The sequence below is a fragment of the Propithecus coquereli genome, unplaced genomic scaffold, assembly GCF_000956105.1.
Source record: "Propithecus coquereli isolate 6110/MARCELLA unplaced genomic scaffold, Pcoq_1.0 Scaffold27, whole genome shotgun sequence".
NCBI classification, from domain to species: Eukaryota; Metazoa; Chordata; class Mammalia; order Primates; family Indriidae; genus Propithecus; species Propithecus coquereli.
Window position 1 is genome coordinate 583,013 of NW_012148285.1, and position 22,002 is coordinate 605,014.

Below are 22,002 nucleotides of genomic sequence, written 5' to 3' on the forward strand. Positions count from 1 at the left end.
GATGGGTGTGTCCACGTGTCCTGGGAAGGAGGCACAGCGGGCGTCCCAGCCTCGGCCTCAGCAGGACAAGGCACAGGGCAGGGTGGACATGTGGAGGGTCGTAACTGGGCCCCCCAAGAGCAGCGGCGGACCGCCCCAGCCTGTGTTCTCCCACGGCCGATCCTCACCCGCGGAGCTGTGACAGGCAGGCGCCTCAGAAGGCTGAGCCTCAGAGATCAGGAGACACTGGAGGCCAGCGGAGCTGCTCGGGCAGGGGTGGAGAAAGTGAAATAGGAAAGGACTGGAGGCCAGCGGTGCTGGCGGGGCCATGGGGTCTATGGAATGACAAAGGCGGGTGGCCGGGGGCTAGAGGTGCTGAGCGAGCAGAGTCCGTGAGGCTGTGGCAAAAGCACAGGCTGTGTCATTCACAGGTGAGGTCATGCCTGGTTGGGACCCTGGGAGTGGGCGCTAGGAGTGAGGGGGAGGAGAGCCGAGAGGCCGGGGCCTCAGCCGGGTCTTCCCAGGGTGCCGCCAAGCTAGGCGGGGCCTAGGACCCAGCGGCAGCCTCTGCAGGGCCTGGAGCTGGGCCTGGGCCTGCAGAACCCTTGGGCTGGGAGCTTTGGCCCCGCAGAGGCCTCTGCTGTGACTGTGTTTGGTTCTGGAAAGTAAGTCTGCGTTTCTCTCCTCTGACTTGCAAGCAGAAGAGGCTACTGCAGTCATCTCAGGCTGGCTTTTTAATGCGGCTTTGTCACTTGCCATCCGGCGCCTCCCCCCACAGCCTCGCTCCGAGTGGGCGCAGGCCAGGCCGTCTGCGGGCAGGGTAAACAGTGTAGACACGGGAAGGTGCTCAGGATGGAGTGGTTCTCCTTGCTTCCCTGACCAGTGAGCTTTAGAACTGGCGACAGCCGAGTGACTCTGGGGGATGCCACTGTCGGTGCCTCTGACCTGACCTGTGCCATCGTGCAAGCGCCTCCCGAGTCCTTGTGGACCTCAAGGGCGTCCTCGTGCTGCTGCTCCAGGGCACGCATTTCACAGCGGTTTTTCCTGTGCTGAGTTTGGACGTTGTTTGGCCCATTTCTGCCCCAGGCTCCGGAAGCAAATGCCATGTCCACAGCCTCGGTGAGGCCTTCGCAGGAGGAGCAGTCAGCGACACCCCCAGGGAAGGTGGTGACCATCAGCTCCCGCAGCCCCCGGTGTCCCCGGAACCAAGCCACCCTCCGCAGCAGCAAGACCTTCCCGCCCAGCTCCGCACCTTGCTCCTCAGGTGAGGCGCGGGCGACTGCGCTCCCCATCCCCCATGCCTGGACCGCCCTGAAGGCGCCATCCGTGGTCCTGGGTGGGCTTGGGGGCTGAGGTGCCGGTGTGCCTGAGACCCGGCCTTGCTGTCCAGTCTGCCATGGGCCCCTGTAATAGGCCCCTGAGAAGGCTGGTTTTTCTGAACCTACTGCAACTGTTTTCTTTATATCTAAAATATTAGAATAAAGAAGGCTTCAATTAGGGGATGTGCCAGCAGTCCTAGAAAGTCCTAGAAAAAAGATGGAATGAGGTGCTCTCCGCAGTGTGCCGTGTCCCAGGTGTATGCAGGAAATAATCCCAATTCGAGGTTCATAAATTGTGTTATTGGAGACATAAAACCCCAAGATTGATGTAGCCTGTCTCCCTGAGGCATCAATTTTTCTTGCTTTTAACCCATATTAAAACAGGCTATTGTAGCTAGTATGGTGAGTTCTACGTCAATTTTAAAGGTAGAATACGCAGCTTGAACACGGGCACGGGCTACCCTGGTTCCTCCGCTCTTCCGGAGACCAGTCTGGTGAGACGGGCGTGACCCTGCAGGCGGGGGCCGCTGGGGGCTGAGGACTGGGCGCTCCTTTCCATCCCGTGCCCTGGAACGCCGCCTCCACACTTTGACACAAAGGGTGTTGTCTCGGCGGCGTTGCTGGCATGGGTGCCGTGACTGCAGCGTCGGCCCAGGTCTGTGCTCCGGCGCCCGCGTCGTGTAAGCAGCAGCCCCGCCTCTGCTAAGTCAGCCTCCCGGAGTCAGGCGAAGCGCTGGCCTGGCCAGGGTACCGAAACGTACGCAGCTTTCTGGCCAGACACATGCAGTGTCCTGGTGTGTTGGCGGCTCCCCAAGGTTATTTTCCTCTCAGAGAATGTTGCTGGCTTCTGGGTTTTCTCTGATGAGTAATGTGATGACTTGCCGTGAGATTCCAGAGGACTCCGTTTCCCTGGGTCCGTCCTGGTGGCCTGGGAGGAAACTGAGGCTGCTGTTGCGTTAGCTCGCGTCCCCCTGAGGTTCTTTTCTTCTTGTTGTTTCTCCTTCCCCTTCCTCCGGTTCCTTCCTGGCGGTCTGGTGAGGACGGCACCAGCAGGCTTGAGTCCTGGTGGACACAGTGGTGACACGCACTCCCTGCTGGTGGGTTGTGTGGGCTTTTCCCGCCTTCCATTCTGATTTTTAAATTTCTTAATTCCGGGTACTCTTTAATTTCCTCTTTCTGAATTGAGGACGGTTATAGATGGAAGAACCTGTAATTCTAGAAATCTACAATAGCGTGTGGAAGACCTGGCCGGTGGGCCATGTCAGTTTAATCCACAAAGCTGCAGATAAAGAATTAAGAGGAGCCAAATGTGGTGGCCACGCCTGTGATCCCAGCACTCTGGGAGGCCGAGGTGGGAGGGTCGCTTGAGGCCAGAAGTTTGAGACCAGCCTGAGCAAGAGCAAGACCCCGTCTCTACTAAAAATAGAAATTTAGCCAGGCGTGGTGGCCACACCTGTAGTCCCAGCTACTTGGGAGGCTGAGGCAGGAGGATCACTTGAGCCCAGGAGTTTGAGGTTGCTGTGAGCTAGGATGACGCCACGGCACTCTAGCCCGGGGCAACAAAGTGAGACTCTGTCTCAGAAAAGAAAGAATGGGGGTAAGGGCAACATACATAACCTAAACATCTGTACCCCCATAATATCCTGAAATTAAAAACAAAAAACAAAAAAAACAAAGGGTGATTCCCATCATGAATTTTGATGGTGCCGAAAACAGCAGCACTAGTTCTGACATAAATATTTTCTGTTCTTTTATCTCCGGGTCTGTTTTCTAAAAACTAGAGATTGAGACCAGGGTTCAGTCTGCAGCCCGAATCAAGCCTGCTGCTGCGGTCCCAGGTGTGGCCTCACCGGCGCAGAGCCATGCTCCCTCGTCTGCATGGTGTCTGTAGCGGTGTGTGCTGCAGACAGGGCTGCCCGGGGATGAGTGCCCACGAAGCTGAGGTGGGGCGTCTGGCCCTTTAACCGGGAAAGTTTGCTGGTTTCCGGTCTACAGTAGGTGACCTCGAAGGCTCTTCTAGCTCTGGAAATTGTTTTTTAGGATTTCATTCATTCATTCAAACAGTAGAGACGGGGCTTCACTGTGTTGCCCAGGCTGGTCTCGAACTCCTGGGATTACAGGTGTTCACCACTGCGCCTGGCCTCCGAAAAGTCCTCGGATTCTCTTCCCCTCCCTGGGCACCAAACAGAGTGGAGAAGTACTTTTGTCCTATCCAGGAGACCCGTGATCTGCTCAAAACAGAAACGAGAATTTCAGTGAGAATGATGGAAAATCAGCATTCTTATGGAACTGAGATTTCAGCACATTCCTTTCAATGCAACCAAACAGGTTGCCGAGAGAATTCCTTTCGGATTTTCTTCCCAGTAGGATTCCATTCCCCTGGAGATGTTGCTAGGTGAGTTGATTCTCCCTTCTCCTCTTCCAGGTTTGCGAAACCCTCCAAGACCCCTTTTGGTGGCTGGTTCTTCTAGCACAGGAAGCAGTGACTCAGACGGTGGCCTTTTTGCTGTCCCGACAACTTTGCCACCCAACAGCCGACACGGGAAGCTCTTCTCTCCCAGTAAAGAAGCAGAGTTGACCTTCCGTCAGCATCTGAACTCCATCAGCGTAAGTGCAGGCCGCGCTGCCTCGCATGCTGGGTGCCCCCGACCCCATTTGTGGAAAATGCTCCTTCAAGAGTCGGGTCCTGTTTCCCTTACAGATGCAGTCGGATTTCTTTTTGCCAAAGCCCAGGAAGTTGCGGAACCGGCATCTGCGGAAGCCACTGGTGGTCCAGGTCAGGGAACCTCGTTCAAGTCTGCATGTGCCCGGCCTTGCAGCTGGGCCTCCCTGGCCCTCCCGTTGGCCAGGCTGACAGGTCACACTGGGTTTCTTCTGTATCTCAGGTTTTCGTGGCGTAAATGGGGGAAATCCCTGCCCCTTTTCCTCCTCGTGAATAGGGTAAATACAAGCAGCAGCGGCGAATTTAACAATACCTGAATATAAGGATGACTTTTGAACAACGTTGAAAACTGCTTGCAAAAATAGACAAAGTTCCGGGGATTCATGTCCCAGTGATGTCTCAGATTGGGATATATTCAAGGATCGTCAGAACATCTGTTTGTAAATATTTAGTCAGTGGAAGCAGTTGGCCAGAGGCCCGACCTCTCACGAGCCCATGATGATGAACCTGGGAGGACCCAGGGGAAGCCCAGGGAAGTAGAGGCATGTGAGAAAGAGGACATTGTCATTTTGAGGTATAAGATAAGGGGAGTGAGGCTGGAAGTCTGAAAAAACTATGGCCTTAGATATTTATAAATGTGTATTTTTTTAGATTAATGTTTTTCATAGACTCTTAGAAATCTTTTTCTCTCTTGAGATTAGTATATTTAGAAATGAGGGATTGCACGAAAGGTCTTGGGAAGAAAGATGCATTCTAAATCTTAGGTATTCTGTGTTCAGATTAATTTAGTGCATTTAATCTTATGCATTTCATACTTTGCATTTGAAATGGAAAATACTCCTGGCCGAGTGCACGCTCTGGCTGCTTAGTCCAGCGTCGAAAACTGTGGCCCAGGGGCCAAGTCCAGTCTGACTGTTGTTTTTTATTTAAAATAGCTTTATAGGCTGGGCGCGGCGGCTCACGCCTATAATCCTAGCACTCTGGGAGGCAAAGGCTGGAGGATAATTTGAGCTCAGGAGTTCGAGACCAGCCTGAGCAAGAGCAAGACCACGTTTCTACTAAAAATAGAAAGAAATTAGCTGGACAACTAAAAATATTTACAAAAAATTAGCTGAGTATGGTGGCGTGCGCCTGTAATTCCAGCTACTTGGGAGGCTGAGGCAGTAGGATAGCTTGAGCCCGGGAGTTTGAGGTTGCTGTGAGCTAGGCTGACTCCATGGCACTCTATCCCAGACAACAGAATGACACTGTCTCACAAAAAAAAAAAAAAAAAAAGCTTTATAGATACGCAGTTCACACACCATAAAGTCAGCCATTTAAAGTGTATAACTAAGTGGTTTTCAGTCTGTTTACGAGGTTGTACAACGATCGCCACTGTCTGACACTCCAGCACCATCACCCCGGAAGGAAACGCTGTAGCTGTTAACGCACACTGCCTTCTCCCCCTAGCCCCTGGCAGCCACTGGTCACTTTCTGTCTCTGTGGATTGGCCTGTTCTGGGCATTTCCTATAAATGGGATCATACAACATGTGGTCTTTTCACTTAATAATTTCGTGTGTAACGTTTTACTGGCACACTGCCACAGTTATTAATTGCTATACTGCCTGTGGCTGTTTCCCAAGGGCAGGGTCAAGTATGGTCCCCAAACCTAAAATATGTCCTGCCTGGCCCTTTACAGAAAGAGCCTGCCGATCCCCGTGTTAGCCGTGGGCACGAAGCTGGCACAGGATGTGCGTGGCTCATGTGCATGGATTGCGGCCTGCTGCTGTCCTAGTGGCACCTCCACCCCAGCCTCTGCCGACACTGACGCCGCGGGGTGCTTCTGAGGGTCGGGGAGTTGTCTCGGGCCCGAGTCCTCCATATGGGAGCACAGAACGGCAGCTGTGTGCCCAGAGGCTGGAGCGACTCGCGGCACTTTGGGGTTGACGGACGCCTTTGCTAATGTTTTACTCTGATGACTCACAGTTTCAGTGATGAGTATGATTTCTTGGGTGGTGGCCGTCCCCATTCACAGGTGCCCTTAGCGCACTGCAGCCTGATTGTCCGCACGCGGGAGCCCCACGGAGGAGCAGCCCGTGCCCTTCAGGGTCTGTGGGCTACGAGCCAGGAGCTGTCTTCCCTTCACCCCACACGTGAGGAAGCCCAGAGTCGGGGTGTCTCTCACAGAAGTCCACATCCAGTAGTTACATAGTTGCATTCCAGCCAAATGCAGAAGAACATTCTGGATTGAAAGGAGATGATTGTGACGTTCCTTCACTTTTCCCTGGGAGAGGGCAGATTCCCCGGTTTGCGTTAGAGACGACCTGGTGTTCGGAGGCGCAGTGTCACAGGACAGCTCTCGGGTGCCCGGGCTTGTGTGTCGTCACCTCGCCTGGTCGTGCTCAGCTCCCTCGGAGCGTCCCTTTCTGTCTAACTGGCTTTCTGGAGCGAGGGCATCTTTTCATCGCTCTGATTGTCGCAGTTTCTCCTTCACAGAGAACGCTGCTGCCTAGACCTGAAAACCAGTCCCACAACGTCTGCTCCTTCTCCATCCTGTCGAACTCCTCCGTAACTGGTAAGGGCCCGCGCCCCAGGGCTGTGTTTCCTCCTCCTCACCCAGGTGTGGCTCTGTGCTTGGGAACAGCAGGTGTCGATTTCCATGGCTCTCCGAGTGACATTTCAAGCACACCTGGTGTGCCTTTGCCGGGCCTGGCTGCAGTGGCGGGCCAGGCGTGGGCCCTGCTGCCGGTGGTGTGGAGGCGCCTCTGCCAGTGTGGTCCCGGTGGCCCTGTGTGCGCGCCTTGCTCAGCTCGGTGCAGTGGAGCGTCTGTTGCCCGCTCTCCGCATGTGACGCCTTGTTGGGCGTGTTGCGGAGTGGGGTTGTGGCTGGGTGTATGAACCATGCTTTCACACGTCTGAGTTCAGTGGGGCCCTGGCTCCTTGAAGTCAGCCTGGTCCGGGGAGAGTCCGTAGTCACACGCTCTGGGATTTGTGTTCTCACCAGTCTTGGTGTTCACACGGGCATACCGTAAGACCCGCACGGGCCTGTTCCCATTGCTTTTTCTCGTGCCCCCTTTCTACCCGTGGGAAGCTGAGCAGGATCAAACCCATCTGCAGCGGCAGAGCCTCAGTCCCAGGTCGGATGCTCCGACTGCCTCGCAGGAGCCTGTGGCTCACCTCGCAGGCCCATGGACCATAAAGGGCCGTCCTCCCAGGATGACAGTGGTGATCGCAGCCCTTCAGCAGCTCCTAAGAGGCACAGTGGTGCCACCGTGGAGGGTGCCAGAGCTCTTCTCCCTGGTGGGGGCCTGTGTGACCTCTGACTCTCCGAGTTAGCAAGTGCTTGGAATGTTCTGTGGCTTCTACCTTGGCTCCGCCCCTGTGACCCTGACCGTGGCTGCGAAGGCTCTGCAAGGGAAGGCATGGGCGGGCAGCGCTGACATGTCTGCTTTTGTCCTCGCCCTCGCAGGGAGAGGTTCGTTCCGGCCCATCCAGTCTTCTCTGACCAAAGCAGCTCTTTCCCGGCCGATCGTGCCCAAGGTCCTTCCACCCCAGACCACGGGTCACCTGGCCAGTAAGTGTGTAACCTGCACTGTGACAGCCACACGTCAGGTTTCTGAGGGATGTTTTTGTCACAAGGTTTTTAATGTTTTCTTCTTTGAATCATGATGTCTCATTACCCTTCAGAGAGAGCATCGGAGCCCTTGGCTCTTGCACTGAAATGAGGTGTGAGGGAGAGGCCGTTCCCAAGCCGCCTTGGGATATGTGGGGTGGCAGTAGAGCAGAGATTCGAAGCGTTGTTTCTGTTGCCAGGTGCTATCGACTTGGCCGCTAAAAGTGCAGGCATCATCCCCGGGAGCCCCCTCCCTGTCCTGGACCCTGAGGGCTTGTCCGGCCTCTCTGCACTGTCCTCGGAAGAGGTAGCAGCTGCCGTCTCCAGTCAGGACTCCACAGCAAGCCCCCAGAATGGAGACCCCATCCCTGCCATGGGGGTGAGTGTGTTTAGAAGGGCTTGAAATTCAGTGTTAGCAGCTTCTGGGGTGGGAGCCCAGGACGTGGGGCTGAGATCACACGGGACTCCAGTCCCGCCTGTGAGAGGTTGGACCACGTGGGCTGGAGGAAAGCGTCTGAATGCGGGGCAGGGGGCACCGTGTGAGTGAGCACCGCGTGGCCCTGGAGAGCCAGAGCTGGGACACTGGCGGGTGGCTCTGTGTGGGAATAACCGACCGAGCCGGCCAGCAGTCAGCACGGTGGCCTCTGCCTGGGCGTTCCTGGGTGTTTCTCGTCTACAAAAGGAGACGGCCTTCCCATCACTCCTTCACCACCCCTCCAGGTGGTCTGGCTTCTCTGGCCTGCTGTGGCCTGCCTGCGGGCTGCCTGGGGGTGGGCCAACCCTCTCAGAACTCTAGGGAGCCCAGCCCTGCCTGCTTCAAGGTCAACTTCTCGGTAGGACTTGAGTTTGCTCTTGGAGTCAACAAAAAGTCGAAACTGCAGGGCTCACACTCTGAAAGTGGCTTCTTAGCATTTTCAGCCTAGACCCCTACCCGAAGACTGTCCCTCTGGCTGTCAGGAGGCCCAGGGGGATGGGGCAGCACTTGCCCCTGGAGCTCCGTTCCAGGCAATGGCTTGGGCAGTGTCTGGCACACCGTGCGGTGCTCACGGGTGGGCCTGCTGTTCTTGCAGGGCACGAGCGACCCATTTGTCAGCATCCCCTCGAGGCCTGAGCAAGAGCCAGTGACGGACAGTTTCCAGGTAGAGTGTGCCCTTGGGCCACTGAGCGAAACAGCCCCACGACCCCTCCAGTGCCCTAACCCCCACCCCTGGTCCTGCCAGCGTCTCTCCCCTGGATGGCCCTGACGCAGTGGCTTTGTTGTCCCCCACCCCCATCCCTGTGCCTGCTGCCTGGAGTGAGTGAACGAAGGTGGCTGTCTCCCACCCCAGACTCCCTTCCTCCCCCTGCAAGGCTGATCATACTTGGTACTGCAAGGACTCCGTTTTTTGGCCATGGAGGAGGAAGCCGTCAGCTGGTAGCTCCCCTGGCGCCACTCTGCGCCTGTGCACTGTTGCCCTGCTGGCGGCAGTCCGAGCAGGTCCTGGCCTCCAGGGCTTGGCCCTTGGCTCTGCCTTCCCATGGTTTTGGGAGAATCAAATTCCCCAGGCGTGTAGGGGACTGCGGCACCCATCGCCTCTGATTTGCCCGTCACTCGCCCGCCGAGCTGTGAAGCTAGGATTGATTTTTCATTAGAGGTTCTGATTGGCCAGTTGTGTCTGAACAACACCTGTCTCCCCCCAGGGCTCGTCTGTCCTCTCCTTACCTGAGCTGCCCAAGGCTTCTCTCCAGAATGGCCTCTCCACGCTGTCCTCAGCAGAGGCCCCCAGCACCCGGCTCTCTCCACCGGACGTCTCTGCTCTGCTGGACATCTCCCTGCCAGGCCCGCCCGAGGACGCGCTCTCGCAGGGAGAGCCCGCCACGCACATCAGTGACTCCATCATCGAGATCGCCATCAGCTCCGGCCAGTATGGTGAGCAGCAGGGTGGCCTCTCCCCTTCCTGGAATCAGGGGTCTGGCCTCCTGCCTGAGTGTTCGCCACGCTCACTGGGAATGTTCCGGTCCAGCTATCATTTTGTGAGACTTGGATACGTGCCACCTACAAGGTGCTGCTTGGCCCTGGCAGAGGCAGTGCAGACAGACAGGATGCGTGTGGGACCTGAGGCCGTGGGTGGCCCGGTAGGATTGCTCCTGACCTTGGGACAAGAGCAGGGTGGCCCGCAAGGCCCTCCCCAGCACGGGGTCAGAGGGGCATCTTCCCAGCTGACTTGGAATGTGAGGGGACAGCCTGTGGGTGTCACAGCGTTTAGGAAATGGCTAGACTGGTACCTGTGGGGCCTGGGCCTGGCCTGCGCTTGGGGCGATGCTCCTGGGAGCAGTGGCGTGGTTGTTGGTCGCTGGTACAATTCAGGCTGTGGGTTCAGGCAGACGGGAGCTCACACCCTGTTAGCAAGTGGCCTTGGGCAGGTCTCCAATGTCTGAGCCTCACTTTCCTAAGCAATAAACTGGGAATAGTGAGCCCGACTCAAGGCTGTTGTCAGCGCTAGCGAGATGATTCACATGAAGATCGTGGCGAGGGCCTGGCCTCCTGCATGCTCGTTGCTGCCATTGTTGTTGCTCTGCGTCCTGTCTCTCTTGCCACACGAAGCCCTCCCGAAGGCTCTGTGATCCTCCCCTGAGAGCAGGGTGTCCATCCTGGTGTGGGGGCCCTCGGGGTCCGGGGTCTCCCAGCTTGGCAGCGCTTGGTGGCATGGCCACGCTCCCTGCTCAATGGGGGTTGGGGAAGCAGGGACCAGACTTCTCCCCCGTGCAGCATCTCTGACCCAGCATTTTGGTGGGCAGGTGAAGGCGTCCCTCTCTCTCCAGCAAAGCTGAATGGCAGTGACGGTTCCAAGAGTCTTCCCTCCCCATCCGGCAGCCCCCAACCGGACTGGATCGCCTCTCCCACCCACGACCCTCAGTGGTACCCCAGCGACTCCACCGACTCCTCGCTCAGCAGCTTGTTTGGTGAGCGTGTGGGGAGGGCTCGAGTCCCTTCCCAGACCAGCAGGGTGGAGTCTGGGCGACGGGGCTCTCGTTGCTCTGTGGCTGAACCCCTACTAGGGCTGTCTGCTTGTTTCTCAAGTGTTAATTTTTTTCTGAGTTAATTTTTTTAGGCATAACTTTCAGGAATAGCTGGGACTGCAGGCACGTGCCACCAGGCCCAGCTAATTCTTCTATTTTTTGTAGAGATGGGATCTTGCTCTTGCTCGGGCTGGTCTTAAACTCCTGGCCTCGAGCAATCCTCCCGCCTTGGCCTCCCAAAGCACTGGGATTACAGGCCTTGAGCTACTTCACCTGGCCTGGTTCACTGAGCTTTGACAAGTGTATACACCCTGGTAACCCACAGCCTGATGGGAGCACAGAATGTCCCCATCACCCCACACGTGGGCTCTCTGAGCCCCTTGCACCCTCACCACTGGGGCTTTCTGCAGGGCCCTGCCGAGGGTGGGAGGAAAGAAGTTCCCGTCTTTGCACTGTTGGCTCCTCTCGCTGGGGTCAGATATTCTGAAGTGGATGGTCCAGCTGCCTCATGGTGCCTTCCTCACTGCAAACGGGAGAGTACAGAGGACGTGTTCATCCTCGTCCCCGGTCTGTCTGCTCATGGGGTACCAGGTGTTAGTGTGGCGGGAAGGGGCATGTCAGGGAAAGACACGCCCAGCTCCTGTTTTCCACACAGGAAGAGCTCCCCTTAGCATGTCAGGGACCGACGCCCTTGTGGTTTTTGGGAGCAGCCAGGGCACGTGGATGGTTGTCACGGACAGCCCTGCGTGTGTCACACACAGTGAGCTCAGTCAGCCTGAAGGTGGCACCACGCCTGATGGCCGAGAGCGATTCAGAGTCCTGGGTCTGAGTGTTGACAAGGGCGCCGGCCCCCTCCAGCGTCTCCTACTGCCACACGACCCAGTGCAGATACGTGCGAAGTCAAACATACGTCAGGAACAGTTGGACACAGACTGAATGCCCGTCAGGGAGGACTACTCACAGAGAACAAAATGCGGGGACCAGGGCAGCGGCTCCAGGGTGGGACACTGGGGGGCTCCTGGAAAATGAGACACACATCTGTACCCAAGGATCGTTACACGGGAAAGCCAGTTACCCAGTGTCCCTTCCATCCGAAGCACCGTATGCAAGCCCCGCCTCAGGACCCTCCCGCTGGGCCGGTTCAGACCAAGCTGGATCTCAGGGTGTTTTCCTCTGGTCCTCTCTCTGCAGCAAGCTTCATCTCTCCAGAGAAGAGCCGGAAGATGCTGCCAACTCCCATCGGGACCAACAGTGGCACCTCCTTGCTTGGCCCCAGCTTGTTGGATGGAAACTCACGGGACTCATTTGTGTCCAGGTCCCTGGCCGACGTTGCAGAGGTAGGTGCACCAACCGCACACCTGAGCTTGACCCCCCAACTCCCGCCGCAGAGGTGGCCGGATCCCTCCCCAGACCTGTGGGTCACTGAGAACTGCTTGCCAGGGTGGAATAATGCCAGGAGATGGCCCATGCACACCCGGTGTCTGGCTGCTGCTGAGAATGGAGGTGCTGGCTCGACTGGGCTGGCATCCGTCCACATGGGCAGCGACAGACTCCGTGCCAGCTGAGCCCTGAAGGCATGCAGACAGGGAAGCCCTGGTGCCAGGTGGGGAGCAGGGTCTCTGAGGGCGGCTGGAGCTGAGCTTGCATCCACGGTGTCCTTCAGCAGCTGTGTGGCCCTGGGCTGCTTGGGTTTCCTGATTTGTGAGGTGCCAGTGCCACTGTGGAGTATGTGGTGATAGTGAGCGGTTCTGCCATCGCCAGTCCCGTCCTGACGGCAGGGAACCTTCAGGCAGGGTCTCCTGCAGTGTGTCGTGGCCGGCCCAGTGGAGCTGGGTTGGTTCTGCAGGACTCTGCCATCCTCGTGCTTCTCCTGCACTGGGGCTGACCGTGGTAGGCGTCACATCATGGCAGCTCCTGCGTGTGGGAGCAGAGCTCCGCATGTGATTGTCTTCTCTGGACCAGATGCAGTGTCCCTCTTTCGTTTGGCCAGGCTGTCTGCTCGCAGCCACCCAGGTGTCCGTCAGGTGGTTTGAGTGGCATCTGGGCGAGTCAGGCTTGCAGGGCGAAAGGCTTGCTCAAGGGGTGAAGGTGGGATGGGCATCTAGCTGGTGCAGGGTGCAGGGCGCAGAGCGGCAGTGCTTGGGGGGTAGGCTCAGAGGGAGACTCGTCCCTCTAGAATGCCACTGGAAGGCTTTATCCTATTGTAGGAGTCCTTAATCTGGGTCCGGGGTATGGAGACAGTAGTAGGTATTCCTTGAGGAATTTGTAGGCCGATGCTTGAGGGAAACCTGGAGCAAAAAAAGGTCAAAAAACATAAATTGAGAATCTCAGGATGATGAACTGAGGGAAAGGCTTTGGAGCACTGAGCCAAGCAGTGATCTGACTGGAAACTCCATCCAAACGCAGACACAGTAACGCAGTGGGTCTCCTCACTCAGCTCGTAGCAGTGCTTCAGCCTGCTTGGCCTCGGAGTGTTCACTCAGCACACCTGGGGTGCTGGTGTTCCCCTCCCGTGTTTGTGTGGACGTTTGTACGTACCCGGCCCCTGTGGGACAGGCACTGCACAAATGTCCTGAGACACCATGCCACAGCCCTGCTGTTCAAAGAATGGGCCACAGACCAGCTGCAGAAACACCTAGAAGTTAGAGATGCAGATTCTCAGGCCCATCCCAGGGCCCCTGAATCAGAATTTGCACCCAGGATCCCTGGGTGACGTGAAGGTGAGTGGCACGAAGCGAAGACATAGTCGATGTTTGTGAAACTCTGTGTCCTTAGCGAGTGACTGAAACACATCCCTCCCTGCAGAAAGGGCAGGTCAGTGTCTAGCGAGAGGCTATTACTGAGAACCTGCACGCACAGCACGGTCGTGTCTGGCAGGTAGTGCTCCTCGGCCGCACGTGCGGCGTGAAACACCTGCGGCCGGGCCCGCTGGTGGGATGTGAGTCGGCGGTGGGGTGAGTGACCTGGGGAGAGGCGGAGCTGGACCGGCCCGGTGGAGGAGGGTGGAAGCTGCTGATGGAACTCGGGCAGGAGAGTCACGATTGCTCTACGTTCTAAAAACAAGTTGAACTTGTTTCACCTTCCCCATAATATTAATAAAAAGTTTAAAATTCAGTTCATACCATAGCCCTGCTCAGTTTTCCAAAGCCTCCCATTCATTCACGATGTCGTGCAATTCATTATCGACATTTATTAAGGGTCTACTACATGCAAACAAAGGCCCTGTCCACAGGACGCTTCCACTCAGGCGCAGGAGGCGGAGGGTAAACAGTGAAGACAGCAGGTTCCACATAGCCACGCGCAGGATCAAATCCTGAGGCCTTGCTGCACACGCGTCTCCCCGCTCCACTCCGCCGCGCTCCCTGTGTCATGGCCAGTGTCTCTCCTGTGCTTTTTGAACAGTCAAAGCCTGTTCCCGCCTCAGGGCCTTTGCACTTGTTTCTCCCAAAAGGAACACGCTCCCAACTTGTCCTCAGGATGTACCCCACCTCCTGCTCAGGCTCTAGTCCTTGGAGCCCCCCAACCTCTCTCCCCAGCAAACGCTGTCCCCTCACTGCGTCTGTTCCCTCAGGCTGCTCCTCAGTCTCTGTGGCTGTCGGGAGGAGCACCACCACACTGGTGCAGCAGTGTGTGCGGACAACGGGTCCTTCTGAAATTCTCCAGAGCACACTGGGCCGCCGTCCACGGCTCGACTCCAGCAGCGGGAGTTGGTGGGAGATAGCAGTCTTCTCCGCAGGGAGCCACCTCCCTCGGGAGGGCCATCCAGCCGCCAGCTGACATGGTCCCGTGTCTCCTCTGTGCTGCAGGTGGTGGATTCCCAGCTGGCGTGCATGATGAATGAGAACAGCATCGACTACATATCTCGGTTCAACGACCTGGCCCAAGAGCTGTCCATCACGGAGCCTGGCCGCCGGGAGGTTCTGTTTGATGCTGGCGGAGGTGGCCCCCCTGTCGGTGACCTATCCCAGTGACCACAGCTCAGGACAGGGTATCCTGGAGGCTAAAAGGAGGACTTATGGGGCTGGGGGTTCTCCTTTGTGGTAGCTGAACAACTCTTCCAGCGAGAGAGGACAGATCGAGCCCAGGACCCCCGGAAGATGGTCTGAAGAGAAGCACCTCTGCACCCTACAATGTACCCATGCAGGAGCCACTGGTCATGAACTGTGTCCCCACAAGCAGAGGACAGTGATGTCCCGGGGGACCAGGACCAGTTCTCGGGAAGGGGGGACGGCAGAAGTTGCTGTGGTTCGGAGCAGTTCCTGGCCAGTCCTGGGGCCCCGTGTCAGGGTCTGCACAGCAGTGCCGTTTCAGCCTGTGCTCTGCCTCAGCGGCTGTGTTGGACGTTCAGTGGGCTTGCTTTCTGAGAAGGGAGCGTGTGCCTTGGCGTAGCTGCTGCGTGCCGGGGAGTTGCTGTCTCCCCTTTCTCTGCGGGGAGCCCCCAGGCCGCTGCAGTGTTCCTTCTGCCAAACCTGCGCCACTTTGGGTTGCTCTCGGGAGGGTGCAGGGTAGGACTGTCGGGTGTGGCCTGGGCTCCTGCCTGGTGGTGTCACGCCCCGAGACAGCAGACGCTCAGAGGATGTCTGAGTGTCAGGGGCTGCAGCCAGTGCCATCAGCCCAGAAACACTCACTCTAGTGCTCCCGCCCAGCTGCTCCACCTTCACAGGAAGGGGGACGAGAACCACATCTTACGCAGATGGTGTGGACTTTATATGGTCCTGCTGAGCTGGCTGAAAATGTTTTTCCTGTGTTTTAAGAATTAGGGAGACGTGGAAGAGGAAGAAGAGTCCCTGTTAGTTGGTTTCCTGCCCGTGCCCCTTCGCAGGTTTCTCCTGGGTGATCTGAGATGTTTCTCTCCGCTGGGATGGCCCCTAAGCACTGATGAGACTACAGATGAGACTTTCCTGATGAGTTCTTGAGCTTCCCCGTGTTACTGTCTGGCATCTGGGACAAACTTGCCGTCGTGAGGAAAGTTTTCTCTTCTTCAGAGCCTTCTCTGCTCCCCTTGGTGCTGGTGCAGGGAGGCCTGGTGTACGTGCTCAGTCCCACACGCACGCCTTTGCCTGAGGCTCCGGTTTCTCCTCCCATCTCTCTCCTGTTCAGGGCACGCAGGCAAGGTTCACATGTCCAGATGGGGTCAGAGCTCACCAAACCCATGCCCTTTGGTGGTCTCCTTCCTTGAGCCCCGGGTGACCAATGTTAAAACAGCAGACGGCCCAACGTCCGGTCTTTCCCAGATGGAGCTAACCAGGGCTCCTTTGCCTTCTCAGCCTCAGGAGTTCCAAGCACACAAGTCACCGTCCAGCCATATCCAGTGTGGCCAGGCGCCACCGCTGTGCTGTTGGGCAGGTGGTGCCTGCGCCGCCAGTAGCCGGGACTGATTTGGCTTTTCTAACCCAGCTGAACCTACACTCGCTCTGCCCCCCACCTTTCGTGAGGCAGGCAGCAGCACTCAGGGCTGGCCCCGGCCCTCTGCACCACTTCTCTCCCCGTCCACAATGAAGGGAACGGTGAAGAGAGGGAAGAAAGGCCTCTGGCGTAGACGCAGGTGGATGCCCTCAGTCCTGCTGTCGCGCCAGCCGCTGTAGCCGCTGCAGACCACAGGTGGTGATGCACTGCAGGACAGCGGGCTCCCAGGCAGGAGCTTTCTTTTGTCTTCTCACAAGTTTTTCTTGGAGCTTTTGCCTCTAAGGTGGTTTACCTCCTTCAGACTTTCAGACTTTGACACAAGATCTTAAAAAAACAGTCCCAAAGCTCTGGAGGGATGAAAAAAAGGAACATGGTGCCACTTTATTAAGGGTTATAAACGGCAGTGTTTGATCCAGAGTATCTTTAAACTAGCTTGTGTTTTAATAATGCTTAACATATCAGCCTCCTGAAATTAGCAACTCATTGAGCTAAAGAAGATCAGTCGCTCTCCCTTGCTGGGCATGTGACGTCGCCAGGTCTGCAGTAGGTTAGGACACCAGGCTGCTGTTAGGCCACTCCGAGCTTTCCCACTTTGCCACAGTCTAGGCCAGAGATGCCAAGTAACAGTACAGCCTTGATGCGCAGAGTACCCAGGGGCCACGTGTGCTGTACCAGGGACAGAGGGGCCTGAGCTGCCTGTCAGGACACCCTGAGGCAGTGCGCTGTGTTGCTTTGCACCTCTGCCCAGTGACATCCAATGGGGAAGACCTTGGAGACAGCGATCTGCTTTTGTAGGCTCCTGACTTATTTAACAGCGCCTCCCACCTGGGTCTCCGGCATAGACTCCCTCTGGGTGCGGCGGGCTGTGGCTGTTGTCATCCAATAGGTAGGTAACTTAGGGAGGAGAGGACTGACTCCTCTCCTGGAGTAAAACTGACAGGATTCCAGAGAATTCTGCTGCTTCTCTAGCAGCTAGACCGGTATATGTCTTTGTTTTCAATATGAAGGGGAAATGGTGTCAGTTGTTGCGGAAAAACGATGCATTTTCTTCCAGCCTAAGTGAATATTTATGTACAAACACAGGCAACTGTTAATGGCTGGAATTTTCAAAAGACTCAAGCAGAGAGGCCTTCCACTTCCTGTGTCTTCCTCTGCCTTTCCAGCAGAAATAGTCTCAAAACCTGTGGCTTCCTTTGTGCATGTTGTGATTAAGATGAGATCAGTTTCTTAGAAAAATCTTTCCCTAATCTCTCTAATGTCTTGGGGTCTTTCTGCTGATTCATCTTTTCTAAAGATTGAGACCAAATATCTCTGGTGTCAAGGAAGTTGGCATTTTGGCTTTGATTCTTGATTGCGAATGTACAGTGAGAGCATTCCATCCTTCAGAAGGTGCAGAGGCAAGTCCAAGTTCAGGCTTTCACGACATTTTTTCATCCTTCTGTATCTCATAGGTGTAGAGTACTTGCTCAGGGAGTGGGAATCGTTGGGGTCATGTCCTCATTTGCCCTGCTTGCTCTCCCACACATCTGCAGTTTCTTAGCATCAGAATCCCGTTCCATGCTGTTCTGTACGGTGGCATTGCTGGTGGATGTTCTCTTCAGTGTAATAGCATCTTTAACTAGATCACACCAGTGAATCTAAACTTGCTCTGCAAAGAAAGTTGTGGAATACAAGACACTGGGAGCAAGGGAGGAGGAACACAGTTGTGTTTTCTCTTTAAGCATGGAGATCTAGCAAATGCATTGGTGAGGAAAAAGGCACTTTGTCTTAAGGAAAACAAGGAAAGATTAATTAAAAAAAAAAAGAAAGAAACAGCAAACCTTTCCCAGCTGTCAAAGCTCTCCTAATCTCACAATAATTTTTAAGTCGTGTCTTGGAAGCACTACAGCAACCTGTGCCCTTTGTTCTGTAACAGGATAACTGGCTCTAGGAATGGTCTGGACAGCAGAAATTATTGCTGTTTCCTTTAATAATCGTTAAGCCATATCATCTAAGGTTTTCGGCTTGTTTGAGATGTGAATTTGTTTTATAGATTATAAATATACATATACAGTGTATGTATAAAGCAAAATGCCTGTCTTTCCTGATTATTTTTTGTACCATATTGTAAATTATATTATTTATTCTTTACCAATTTGGGAATAAAAGGTGTTTCGGTTATTTAATATAATAAACAAGAGCTGTTAAACTTCTGTTTAAATTTCCAGTTCAACTTGTAAATGTTTTTATTGTGCATAAATACATACTAATACTTGATCTAACCATGGTCGTTCGGTGGTCATTTGTGCCTGTGCTGAGGGCCTTGTGTCTGCAGGGGCCATGCGGGCAGCGCACAGTCGGCGGTCCCACCGCGCCCCCCTCGTCCCCGTTTCCGTCCCGGGCCTCGGCCTCCAGCCTGCTGCCCAATGCCAGCGCCCGACGCTCTGAGTGACGTCAGCTCCCACCAATTGGCGGCGGGCGCGGCGCCGGCCTTTCCAAGCCGCCTATATATTGGGTGCAGGCGCGAGGGGCGGGGTCCGCGCGGCGATAGGCTGAGGAAGTGAGATTGGCGTCGTGGCGCCCAATGGGCGTAGGAGGACGGGCTCGGGTACCTGCGCGGGGTCGGGCGGGAACGGCGGCGCGGCGGGCAGAGGGCGGTGCCGGGCGGCGGGCGACATGTTCCAGGGCCCGGAGAGCGAGGGCGGCCGCGCGGGCTCCCGGTGAGGCTCCGGGCGGGCGCGGGGCCGGCGGGGGCGCGGCCACGTGGCGGGCGGCGGAGCGGGGCGGGCCGGGCGGCGGGCAGGGCGGCCTCACAGAGGCCCGCGGGCCGCGCCTCCGCCCTTCCCTCGGTGTGCGCCGCGGCCGGCCGGACAGGGCGTTCCGGGACCCCGACCGCAAGGGCCGGCCCTCCACTCCCTCCAGTTCCTCCACTCCGTGCGGCGGGGCCAGGGCGCGGAGGGCGCGCGGGGTCTGGGTCAAAGCCGCGGGGGAATGGCGGGTTGCGCGGCCTGCGTCCGTGCCTGCCTGTGTTGGCGTGTGCCTGTGTGTGTACGTGTGCCTGTGCCCGTGTTTGCACGCGCATAAGTGTGCCCGCGTGTGCCTGTGCCCGCGCCCACATGTGCCTGTGTGTACGTGTGCCCGTGCTCGTGTGCGCATGTGTGCCTGTCTGCCTGTGCCTGTACGTATGTGTGTGCCGGTGGCTGTGCTTCTGCTCGTCCGGGCAAGTCCACTTCCAGTTGGAAAGTACTAGGATGTCGGGGGAAGAAGATGACAGCCCGCAGTGCTCAAGCAAAGGTTACCTCCTTTAGTCTGCACACAGCCTGGGGAGGTAGGTGCTGTTCTCCTTACTTTGCTGTAGGAGGAAACAGATTGGAACGCACATCTCCTGACTTGTGTCTAATACCCAGGAACACACACGCACATTTTTTTATCTCAGAAGTGCTTTTGGGTATTGGAAGTCACATAAATTAGGGTCGATGGAGCCGACGAGGTCTTTCGTGCCACCCGAGCAGCCAGCTTGCGTTGTAAAGCTTTGGGTCTTCAGATGCGTGAGATTTTTCTGTACTATGAGCCATTTCTGCGGCACAGGCTCTCTGGAAGTAAGAGAATGTGTGCGTGTGACAACTGTCGAGACAAATGCTAAACAGAATAAATACTAAAGACTTGTTCCCACTTGCTAAAAAACCCTTTAAATTTGGGGGAGTTAGGGCAGTACTCAGGCATGTTAACCAAGTAGTTAACCATTAACTATGGAACAGTGACTGTTAATCACTCACCTCTAGATCTGCGCTGATGTGGGACCAGGAGTTTATTCCGCACTCAGAATGCACTAAGTGTCCGGTGCCCGACAACCAGAGCTCCGTACACCTGCCCCAGCCGGGCGAGGGGCTGCGTTCCCAGTGGCGTCTCAGTTGCGTCCAATGAGTACACTCCCTTTTTGTTTACGCTGCCTGGGCTCAAGCCATCCTCCCGCCTCAGTCTGCCCTGTAGCTGGGACTGCAGGCCCAGCATTAACTGGCAGCCCGGTGGTTGAGGTTATACGCACCGTAAGGAACACTGATGTTTTTTGCTTTTTGAGTTCCGGAAGTTAGCTGCAGAGGTAGTGCTCTAAAGTAGTAGTTCACACTTCTTTGGGGGATTCGTTTTTAGACAGGATGTTATGAAAGGAGAAAAATCTTCCTTATAGGATGTCAAGGTAGGCAAACCAGTTTTTTGTTTTTCCCCTCAGAGATGGGGGTCTTGCTGTGTTGCCCAGGCTGGTCTCGAACTCCTGGCCTCAAGCATTTCTCTCGCCTCAGCCACCCAAAATGCTAGGATTATAGGTGTGAGCCACCGCACCTTGGTAAACCAGTCTTAACTGGATGAGTAAATGTAATTGGAAGCTTCTGCTTGGGTTGGAAGCCGTGCGTTTGCTGGCTGTCTTGATGGGATTGAGCAGCTAGGCTGGTGCCTTGTTAAGATGTACACTTTATTTTGCTGGGAAGGGAATCAAGTGGTGGCTGTAAATTACCCAGGCAGTTTTCCCCTCTTCAGACCCTATATCTTTTGTTTTCTTTCTGAGGGATTATCTTGTGTTGAAGGGATTTTGAACGGTAAAAGCATGCTTTTAGCCACCATTAACCTAAAATCTTCCCTTAAACTGTAAAATCTCCATTTGTAAAGAATTTAATCTGGGTCTGTTTCTCACTGGCCAGTCCCCAAAACCATTTCTGAAGCGCAGGGACAAGCTGTGCGGGTCAGGAGCAGTTGGTCTTCTCTGCCTCTTGGTCCACTTGAGCTGTGCGCGGAGCTTTTCTTCTTGTCACAGGCCCCTTGGTTTTTCTTGTGTGTTTTTAATATCTTTATTAAAACACATGGAAGGGACACTACCAAAGGAAAACAGAAAGCACCCCCACATTGTGAAATTGTCCCCCAATGTCTGAGCTCGCTGGCTTTCCCCTCCTCGCCCCATAAGCACTGTCACAGCGGTGGCTGCGTGTGGCCTGGAGAAGGCCACACTGCGCCATTGTTGTGTTTTTGCTGAAAGGTCTATTGAACTCTCAGTCCACTGCTCGGATCCCCCTTTGCGGCAGCCTGCGGTTGGCACGGTGGCTGCCGGCTGTGAGACCTGTGGCGCCGGCCTATTGCCTTTGTGGCGGAGGTGGCCACCGCCCGCTCCCAGGCGGCCAGGCCTTTATGCACCATAATCCCTGCTAATGCAGTCCGTGGTACGGCTTGTTTTCAAATAAAAATCCAGAAAAGTACACAGAACAGTATTAAATGCTGTATTTCCATCCCAGATTAACATTTGGTGCTTTCAGGTAACGAGCACTTACCTTCCGTGCCCCCACGGGACCCTTTCCGCGTGGAGACCACACACTCAATTTGGGCATCGCCTCTTCCAAACGTTGGTGTTCCGGTGACACTCAGTGTCCGTCACATCACTCACACGGGACCCTGAAACCCCCGTGCGCACATGTAGCTTTCCCGTTAAACTGGAAACTCCTCCCTGGCGAGGACTTGCTCCTGTTCATCGGTCCACGGGGTCTGTGCAGGCTGCCGGTGACGGGAGCGCGGAACCGCGCGAGTTGAATCGAAGCGAGGGTGAGAGGCAGGGGAGACTCGAGGGTCAGGAAAGAGTCCTGGTGGGCTGGAATCAGGGCGTCCACCTGCAGTCTGATCTGACAGGTCGCAGGACACTTGGGGTGAGAGGAGAGCCATGTTTCAGATAAATCAGCAGAAGGAGTCGTAGCGCATGTTGGCATGAGACTCGATGTTAAATTCCGTTGAGCTCTGAAGATTGCAGATCCGCGTCCCTGGTTTCCAGAGCTGTGACGGGGACCCGAGCGTGTTAGGCCTGCCGCGGTTAGCCGCGAAGGGTGCGGAGAGTGCCAGCGCTGCGCGATTCATAGGTGGGCATGGAAGTCAGCTGGCCTTAACAAAGCGCCTCACCTAAAATCTGGTCGGCCCTTTCTTCTTTTTTTCTAAAATTTTTTTATTCTCTTCATACTTTTTTTGTGTTCTACTTTAAGAATTACAAGGAATCTTGTTAGTTGTTTTTGATTTAAGCTTGGTTATTATTTTT

At 55.7% G+C, this 22,002-nt stretch overlaps 2 protein-coding genes across 2 annotated transcripts in view; both read left to right on the forward strand.

The window, feature by feature from the left end:
* The window catches only part of CRAMP1L (Crm, cramped-like (Drosophila)), a 49,502-nt gene extending 32,440 nt beyond the window's left edge, over positions 1-17,062 (forward strand). The window contains exons 10-20 of the mRNA XM_012647821.1: positions 1,066-1,243; positions 3,724-3,905; positions 4,000-4,074; positions 6,437-6,515; positions 7,410-7,514; positions 7,754-7,932; positions 8,624-8,692; positions 9,234-9,462; positions 10,332-10,496; positions 11,745-11,890; positions 14,360-17,062. Coding sequence (XP_012503275.1) covers positions 1,066-1,243; positions 3,724-3,905; positions 4,000-4,074; positions 6,437-6,515; positions 7,410-7,514; positions 7,754-7,932; positions 8,624-8,692; positions 9,234-9,462; positions 10,332-10,496; positions 11,745-11,890; positions 14,360-14,524 — 1,572 coding nt within the window. The 3' untranslated portion in view covers positions 14,525-17,062. The remainder of the gene's footprint in view (positions 1-1,065; positions 1,244-3,723; positions 3,906-3,999; positions 4,075-6,436; positions 6,516-7,409; positions 7,515-7,753; positions 7,933-8,623; positions 8,693-9,233; positions 9,463-10,331; positions 10,497-11,744; positions 11,891-14,359) is intronic.
* A 1,490-nt stretch (positions 17,063-18,552) lies between these two features.
* The window catches only part of HN1L (hematological and neurological expressed 1-like), a 15,393-nt gene continuing 11,943 nt past the window's right edge, over positions 18,553-22,002 (forward strand). The window contains exon 1 of the mRNA XM_012647758.1: positions 18,553-18,658. Within this exon, the coding sequence (XP_012503212.1) occupies positions 18,615-18,658 (44 nt within the window). The 5' untranslated portion in view covers positions 18,553-18,614. The remainder of the gene's footprint in view (positions 18,659-22,002) is intronic.